General features: G+C 34.3%; 1 protein-coding gene across 1 annotated transcript; it reads right to left on the bottom strand.

Annotated features, from left to right (window-relative positions):
• Positions 1 to 2,797: 2,797 nt before the first annotated feature.
• Positions 2,798 to 8,376, bottom strand: LOC125190612 (mitochondrial import receptor subunit TOM40-1-like). The gene is made up of 11 exons (XM_048087952.2): positions 8,108 to 8,376; positions 7,286 to 7,367; positions 7,058 to 7,157; positions 6,884 to 6,979; positions 6,714 to 6,764; positions 6,492 to 6,557; positions 5,220 to 5,321; positions 4,310 to 4,378; positions 4,137 to 4,220; positions 3,342 to 3,437; positions 2,798 to 3,227 (listed from the first exon to the last, which is right to left on the bottom strand). Exons 1-11 carry the CDS (start codon positions 8,241 to 8,243, stop codon positions 3,171 to 3,173), a joined length of 939 nt encoding a protein of 312 aa, XP_047943909.1. The 5' UTR covers positions 8,244 to 8,376; the 3' UTR covers positions 2,798 to 3,170.
• Positions 8,377 to 9,517: the final 1,141 nt, after the last annotated feature.

Consider the following 9,517-nt stretch of genomic DNA (forward strand, 5'->3'; position numbering starts at 1 on the left):
TTATATCCTTTATACACGTAGTCACGTACATACACAAGTAAAGTATATTGCTACTTATCTACTCCCTCCGTACCTAATAATTTAGCATCTTTTGACACGATACGAGCTTTAAGAAGTGTAATAGAATTGAGTTGAAAAAGTTAATATCACGAGGATCCTACATTTATAATCCTACATTTATATATTAGTTGTATATTAAAATGTGAGTAGGAATGAATTAGTGGAACATGAGGTCTATTACCAAAAATAATAAGAGTAAAAGATAATAAATTTTTAGGAACATATGAAAAAAGAAATAAATGACAAATTTTATGGGTTGAAAAGAGTACATAATTATCTTAGAATTAAACTATGAAAGATTAGATTTCTAGATTTATGATCTTATTCAATAATATACTCCCTCCGTCCCAAGGAAGATGACCCCTTTCTTGGGCGGCACGGGAAACTATAAAGTAGAGATAAAGATGTTTCCATTTTAAGTAATGGTTCATCTTAATTGGAACAAACTAAAAAGGAAAGTGGGTCATGTTCAATGGGAATGAGGGAGTATCACTTTTTAAACAAAGCATTATTAAATATTTACAGTAAGACTTGTGTTTCAAGTATCTTAGGGTCCAATATTATAATTTTATTACATCTTTTTAGTTTAAACATCATTATCGTATCATTATACATCTAAAATTAAGTTGTAAAACTATTTTAATTAGAATGGTGACTATGCCTTATTATCATATACTACCTTTGTCCCCAAAAGTTTGACACAATTTATCATTTCAATTCGTCCCTAAAAGTTTGACACTTCACTTTTTACCATTTTTGATAGTGGACCTCATATTTCACTGACTCATTCCTACTCATATTTTATTATAAAACTAATACTTTAAAAGTAAGACCCACACCCCACCAACTTTTTCAACTCACTTTTTATTACATTTCTTAAAACCCGTGCCGGGTCAAAGTGTGTCAATATTTGAGGAACTGAGGTAGTAATTATTATTCAGGTGTGAGATTCTAACTTATAATAGTACATATTTAATCGTGAAATATAATTTTTCAAACTGAACAAGTCGATACATCAATTATATTATACTCACTCCGTCTCAATAGCCAAAGCAAATGGCATATGATGACGTAAGATTCATAAGATGTTATTTTATGTGTTGAATAAAAGAAAAAATATATTTTTATATAGTAAGTATTAAATTAAGAGATAATTTTTTCTAAAAAAAGAAATGTAATTGAATGAACTAAAAATACAAAGGAGATTTAAAAATACTACAAAGTTTTATAATACTCCCCTAGTTCCTGAAATTATTTCTATTTTGGTTCGTCCCTAAAAATTTATCATTTTTCACTTTTACTGTTTTTAGTAATGGATTTCACATTATCCTAACTCATTCACACTTATATTTTATTATAAAATTAATATATAAAAATAGGACTCACATGCTATTAACTTTTTCAACTCACTTTTTATTATATATCTTAAAACTCGTGTGGGATTAAATGGTGACGACTATTAGGGACGGAGGAGTAGTAATATAAAACCTATCTACATTCAGTGAATTCTTCAACTGTCCATGACCGGCCATAGAGACGACTCACAGATTCAAAGGGACCCACATATATCAACCAGAATACGGGGTATTATCTAAAATAGGATTAGGATTTGGACTACCCACGAGCCTTGCAATTAATATAGCGACAAGTTGCCAACAAACAGGCAAACAAGTTTATTTTAGATAGAAACCTTTTTTACGTTTCATATATTGTCACATCTTTTTTACTTTTCTTACTACGTGATGCCATTATAATTGGTGGAGTATTTCATTATCTTGGCCCTTGGCATAATTATGTTGCTGAACTATAACTTAATCAAATTGGCATTTTCTTTTTTACAGATATGTTGCTGGTATCATTATTAAATCAATATTGTTAATCAGAAATTCAGAATCGAAAATTTGGAATACAAGAAAGAAATTGCGCACGTTCATAAAGTCATAAACACGTTTTTGTTTCATTAAAATATGGTATTAATAATCTCTTGTAACAATTATTATCCATTTATAAGAATAAGATTGGCTGTAAATTATCGGTAATACGAGTAGCATTTTATTTTAACTGAGATAAAGCAATATCATTATGTGGTGTCCAATCAAATTTCATTGTTGAAACTTGAAAAGGAAAATTAATGGTTATAATTTTGGTGGGATGAAATTGAGGGGAACAACAAATTGGGCATGGACCACAAACACCCACCATTGGTTTTGAACAAGTCATCTTCCATTCACATTTCACAAGATATCTAGATTCCATCAAGTGAATAAATATATACCCTCTTCGTCCGACCTTAAGAAGCCACAGTTTATAATTTGTTCCATCTCAACTTAAAATCCTCAGTCTACCTTTACTATTCTTTAGAATTAAACCACAAATTCCACATTTGCACTATGTCAATTCCATTAACTGTGTACATTCATATACGTATGTCACTTGTTATACTATAGTCTATCAATTCCTTAAAACTCATTTAAAATCAAACCTAAGTTGGTACACAAGTATTTAAAATCATGCGATTTACTAGTATAGCAGTTGTATATCTAACGAATCTAATCCATTTAACAGAACACAATTCTCCCATTTGGCAAGGCAACGAGTGGTCCCCAGGTATTAGAATAACATATTTTGCTGGTTTCAACTGTCGTTGATGTAATCACATACCTAATGTCATGACTAATATTTCTACCAAATATAGGTAAAATATAACACAATAATTGAAATAAAATCAAACCACGCAGACTCCAAGATGAAGAGATTCCAATTTAGATCGAAATACTCAAATGTGTATAACTAGTAGTATCACCTTAGCCCCCATAGAGCCAATACAAGGCAATGATTTATGATGTAGTACTTCAATCCAACCACAGAAGAAAATCGTTTTCTCATTCATTAGCTATAGAACAAAGTTGTCTCGAATAAAGTAATACCGCAAACCTGCAAAAACCATCTACTAGCAAATGCGCTGCAGCAGATCTCACTGCTAACGAATAAGGTCATTTGAGCATACAAAACTGATTCCAGTTTTAAGAGGAGAGGGATTGCCTAACTCCTGCTCTCACCTTGTAATTATCAGCTTAATTTGAGACTCGATAACGAATATGGTTCATGTCCTATTCTCCCACTGTCAAACCGAAGCCAAACTTGTAATCCTTCTTTCGGTGATCTATCTGCAAGATACAATTTTTGAAAACATTAAGAAACGCTTATATTGGGACATAGAAGTCAAGAGTATGAGAGAGTCTGGAGGGAGTGGGGGAGCTTGTTTATCCCGTTATACTCACCTCCGCAGATAGAAGAAAATTGAGACCCATATTGAGTCTCTCTTCTAGGAAAGCAGACACTGAACCGTTGGAGTCAATCTTTCCTCGCAGGCGGCACTGCCAAGAAAGAGAGCCGGTTAGATGACATCTCTATTTGAACAATGTCACACTAAGCTAATGAGAAATTTCAGGCATATTCAGAAAAGCACATCTGACAAGTTGGTTTATCAGATTAAGCAAAAAATCAGGGATGTATTTTTAATGGAAATAATAGCCATTTCAACAAGCAATATGATGCAAGTGGAATAAATCCAAAGCAGGATCATTAACAAAAGAGGCATAGCAGTCAACTGATAACTATACCTATAACAAGAAACACAACATTCAGCTTAATCTATCCTATTGAAATTTGATGGTCAATTACGGCTAGAAAACTCTCCGCTTGCTTCCAATACTGTGAGAATTGGACTGACGTACAAAAGAATCCACGGGTAAAGCAAAAGAAGTCGACTCTTTCAAAATGATGATTGGTGATAAATGCATTAGAGGGAATGGCATTATGATCTAACAGCATCGATACCCACTAACCACCAACGTTAAAGTTTATACATGAGCACCCTTAGCATTAAGTTTATGTACATCTGATAAAAGTATTATAAGTTGGTCTCTTCATACATATGATTTCTACAGCTAAATAAATGATTATTAGACCTCACAACAAAAGGTATTGCAATAATAAAATAATGCAGCTATCCAAACACTAACCTGTTTATTATTACATCAAAAAGAAACTTTTATTATTGAAACAAATGTTACCTGCCGAAGAATGTAATCATAACCAACACTGGATGTGACATCCCCAGACATATAGTTATACATTAAGTCAGTTGCCAGAGAAACCTGAAGGAAAAATAATTTGACATTTAAGTATACAAAAAAAAAAGAAATGGAATCACCATATTCACTAACAAAGAATAAACTCAGATCACCTTGTCAGATACTTTCTGAACATAGCTAAGGGCTACCATCCCAGTGCTGGCAACTTGCCCACTTGCAACCTGAAATTGAAACAGGCAATATCCATTTGCATCTTTTAAACCATAAGTAATCATATATGGCCCAACAAAGAGGAAATTGTAGGAATCGCTGGTCAAAGTTGTAACTACTCTCAGGAGAGGAAAAGTTAGGGGTAGCTAAAGCAGTTATTTTTCAAGCCACATTTCACAATTGAGCAAATACTTCAATTATTCACAATATGCGAGTCACATTATGTCATTTCCAATGGGTGATCGGTGATCCTCAACCAAAATAAAGTCATTACACATTCTCAAAAGTTGAGCCTTTGCTTAAGGCTTTTTAGTCCTACAACTTGGCCCCAAAAAAAATATGTAGAAAATTTGTTATGATATTCAGAAGTTCACACAAGGAACTGTTGATCAACTTGGCCTGCTAAAAGGTCCAGCTAGATCTACTTCCGCAAACAGATACGAATACAGACGATATCTCATTGTCCTGCAGAAGTAAAGTAAATAATGGCAATACAGACTACTTTTTGGATGACTTTATTTTTTTATATGATTAGAAAAACTCATCACCAATTCAGCCTCTAAAATGTGCAGCTAGAGCCACTACCCCCACAAAATATGCAAAACGCAAGTTTCAAATATGGCCACAGCCACGTGAAGGTCTCATATGAATAAGTTTCAAGGATGCTACCCAGTCTTTCCATATCTCAGTTGATATAATCACCACTAACAAAGGATTTCTGTGCTTAGCTCCTTGGGAGGACACAGATGAAGCACATCAAACAGATGTATGCAGACAAAAGATGATACTAGTTCACAATTAAATGTGTGTGTGAACTGTGAAGAGAATAATATTGCACATAAAAAAAATTACCATCTTGTCAGTGTTATAACGTGCCGCATAGCCAATGCCAGACTTCCGGTGTTGACCAGCCCAGAATACTTCACCACCTAAAGACAAATTACGGGTCACGCTCTGCAAGCAAACATGAGAAGAATCAGTCATAATAACAGCAATGCGTCTTCATATTCTCAAGCCATTTATAGAATTAACTGTAGCTGGAAAAATTGTATTACAACACTAACATAAGAATGGCGATATTTATAGCCAAAAATGCATTTAGTCGATCAATTACTGTAAATTCACTGGGTTCTGAGAGAGAAAACATGTAGATATTGGAAAGTATCTGAGTTGCTAGAACACATGCTTATGAAGGAGTTCTACAGCCATCAATGATTTTTGTCAAAATGGAAGGAACTTCAAAAATCATTCAGATTTCATCTGTCCCCCTTTGGACAAATGGGTGGAGGGATTTTTGATCTGGTAGATATATTTCCACGTTTTTAGATCATTTTTCACTTTCTCGGTTAGCCACTAGGTCTTCTCTAACTTTACTTAATCACGGATTTGTTGCTTTCGATACATTTATTGAAAGCAGCATTACTTCTTAAGGTAGTGTCATAGTCCAGGGTACTGAAAAACTAATTAATAGTAGTAGCTTATTATTCAATTGATCTACTCATAAATCCCTATTACCAGCATATAGATTTTAATATAAGATCCATCCACTATATTAGTTCCATATGCTGAAAAACAACTGCGAAAAAAAATGTGAAAGATAATTTAGCCCAATGAAGCATAAATTATCTCCAATCTCCATAATATTTCCCATAAAATTAGTGCAAATGTCCTGAATGATAAACTACGTATTGGTTCTTCAGACTATCAAACTATGTTTCCATCTCTACTGGATTGTTGAGATTAAGTATGAATAAACTCCCCAAGTCTTCCACAAATCCAGAAGCAAAGTATGACATTAAGCAATAACTGTAGCATATTCTAAGTTTCTAACTATAAAACTGAGCAGGCCTATATAATGATCTAACCCCATACCAGACACTTTCTAGATCAGCTAATACTTTAGAGTTTAGGCCAATAACTCACACAGAGATTTTAAAGCATGATAAAATTATGATACAATTTTGATCTGCTGGAATAATGGAAAGTATACCTCCGTCCTCCGGTATTGATGTTCTCAGATTTCAAAAGTTTAGTACAAATACACAAGCTTCAAGCGTCTACTGCTTTAATAGTTTGATTGATAAGCTAAGTAAATGCCTTCCGAAACAGAGTCAGACTGTTTACCTGTATGTAACTTGCACCAAGTAAGGCTCCATTTCCTACTTGAAACTGAGTCCTATAATCCGAACCCTGTATATCATATGAAGAGAGAACTTGTTAGCTTCAATTTGTACACCTAGGTCCAACACTGCATCAATATTATGATTAGTGAGTACCACTGTGACAAGCTCAAGGAAGAGAATGAGGAATGATAACACATCAAACGACTAAACACACAGTAATTACCTTATAATCAAAATTGAACATGCCATGCGACATATGAGGCTCGTTGGTAAGCTACAAAAAAAAGAAAGCAGATATTATTATCTAGTTCATCGTATAAAATAAGAAATGCAGACAACCCTTGGACAGCTGCCAACTTAAAACATTGTGGACGAATTAACAAATATGCCTACTTGAGCATTGCCCTTCAAAGTAAGATTATCAGACAAATCGCATTTAAGTCTTGCATTCAGCCTGCCATCTGTCATCACCCTCCCAAAAAGCATCAACTGCAGGAAAAGTAGTGACCGTTTATTAGCCAAACTAGCCCTTTCATAAGTAAACAAAATATAGCAGACAATGATTACCTTTGGGTCTATAAAGTTGGCCCCAAATTCATAATTAGCAGTGGGGATTTTAATTGTCTCGGCGGATTGAGCAGGAATCTCAGTAGGTCCCATCATCACACTGAAGGAAGATGAATTAGCTCTTAAAACAATATGCACTAAGGAGAAAATGGATGGCAACAAACAATACACATATCTAATAAAAATAAAATGCACTAAAATTGTACAGCATAAGAACAATAGTTTCACCTGTGGCTGAGAGAAAATTTTTGATTGAGTCCTTTTGTAAAATCAAATCGCAATCCTTCAAAGAGTTCTGGCTTCAATGACACTGGCATTTACAAGTTCCATACAAAATTTAATTATATCACATCATCACAAAATGAATAAAAACTGGCTTTTTTATAGAAATGGAAAGTAATTTCCTATGGAAGTCCCTATCTAGGCAGTGAACTTTAACCTTACATTCCCATTAATTTTCCGATACAAGCAGAACCACAACTGGAAAAAGAGGTAATAATGAATTGGTACGTGTTATATGTCAGTCAATGGCCATGCATGATGCCCATGCCAAGGGCTCAGTTATGCCAGTGGCATCGGTAATGGGTCTGAACTACTACAAATTATTTGCCATAGCAAATTGCAACCTTAGAGTGGAACGGTATACCGTCTAACTATTTACAACATTAATCAACATGCAATTTTAACTTATCAATCTAAAGCAATATTAATAACATAGCAAGAACTATGCCCTTGCATATTCAAGCTATTGCAAATGGTCTGGATGCTCGCATTTTGTTAGATGCTTTTTTAACAAGCACTTTAAAGCCAATGAGTTTACCAATGAAACTGGACTACTAAGCTAGGGTTTTAGCACAGCCCCAATATAAGAGAATAAACCACTTCCTCACACTAATACACGTCAAAATTAATTTAAAACCAGCAACAGAATCAAGGACAATAAAAGCAGACAATAGAACTAACATTCAAAAACATGATGCAGCCATTTTGCAAAACCCAGTCCATCAAATCTCAAATAAAAGAAATAGAGAAATGGTAAGAAGCACTAACTGAGTGCCTCGCGATGAATTTCTTCGTAGGGAATGGGGCAAGGAAGATTAAGGTAATCAACTTTAGGCTGCTCCACATCTGAGCTGGAAGCGGCGGCCGCTGGCGCGGCGGGGGACGGAGGAACGAACGCTGCCATTTCCAGCTAATCTGATCCGATGCCGGTGAAGAGGAGTTCCTTTCTCCGATTGAAGGGATTGAAACTGGAGTAGAAGAAGAGTGGTGCTACTACTTCTCCTTCGTCTTGCTCAGCGAGAAAGCGGCTATTTAAATGTGTACATGAGCTAAAATACTTTTTCCCCAAAACGTAAAACCCTTAAACCCACCTAATGCGCTTTTGACCCGACCCGTTTAGAATTAACGTGGGCATTTTTTTATCTGTCATAATGTGCGTGAAGTTAAAATACTGACGGTGAACCAATGTTTATTTTTATTTTAGACTTTTTAATTCTTTCGATTTTAATTACTCTTTTTATAAAAAAAAATAGTCTACGAGTTTTAATGATAAATTAGTAAAGTAAAAGAGAGGAGAAAAAAATAGATAAAGGAAAAGAGATATGGAGATAAAGTAGGTAAAGTTCTCCTTCCGTCCCTTGTAGTAGAGACATTTCCTTTCGGCACGAGATTAAAGAAAATTTGCGTTAAATAAGTTAAGTAAATGGATAATAAAGTAGAAAAGGAAAAAAGTAGAGAAATGAATAGAGAATAAAATGAGAGAGAAGAAAAGATGTTATTTTTTGCTAAAAAAGGAAACGACTCAGTTACAGTGGACAACTAAAAAAAGGAATACTACTCAGCTACAGTGGGACAACTAAAAAAAGGAATACTACTCAGCTACAGAGGAACGGAGGGAGTATAAGATAGGAGAAACAATGAGTAAAGTATGAGAGATAGATTTCTATTTTTAGAAATCAGACGATTCTTTGTGGACACCACGAAATAGCAAAATGAGACTATACATACAAAACTTCTCATACTTAGACTATACAATAGGTTAAGTGGGAGAAGACATAGAGATCAGCGCATATAAACAACCGAAATCATAGCATAGATAAAAAAATCTCATACTTAGATTATACAATAGCTAATTAGGAGAAATTGCATGCCACACGAACGCACAAAAACATAATCTAAAACACAAAATGACACATTAAAAAAATAAAAATAAAAACCAATCTCAAAGTTTAAACAACGTACTAAAACATAGAAACTAACTTGTCAAATTTGTAAATTACTTCCCTCCTTGTCTCTTTGTGATCTTGGTGCGATGTGCAACTGCACCCATTTCCCGACTTCCTTATCCAACATTGGTATTTGTCTAAAATCATTGAAGTCGTCGATTTTCCACTTATCATGCCTAATATTCCATCTGAACCACAATTCTGTTGGAGCATCCACTTTGTTAGGAATTGC

Source organism: Salvia hispanica, chromosome 5, assembly GCF_029641045.1.
Source record: "Salvia hispanica isolate PSC_SH4W2 chromosome 5, Shi_PSC_v1, whole genome shotgun sequence".
NCBI classification, from domain to species: Eukaryota; Viridiplantae; Streptophyta; class Magnoliopsida; order Lamiales; family Lamiaceae; genus Salvia; species Salvia hispanica.

Coding starts and splice junctions, on each gene's coding strand:
- LOC125190612 (XM_048087952.2), bottom strand. CDS start 8,243: ATGGCAGCGTTCGTTCCTCCGTCCCCCGCCGCGCCAGCGGCCGCCGCT. Junction 6,558..6,713: donor TGTTCAATTTTGATTATAAG/GTAATTACTGTG, acceptor TATGATATACAG/GGTTCGGATTATAGGACTCA. Junction 4,221..4,309: donor TTCAGAAAGTATCTGACAAG/GTGATCTGAGTT, acceptor TTTTTCCTTCAG/GTTTCTCTGGCAACTGACTT.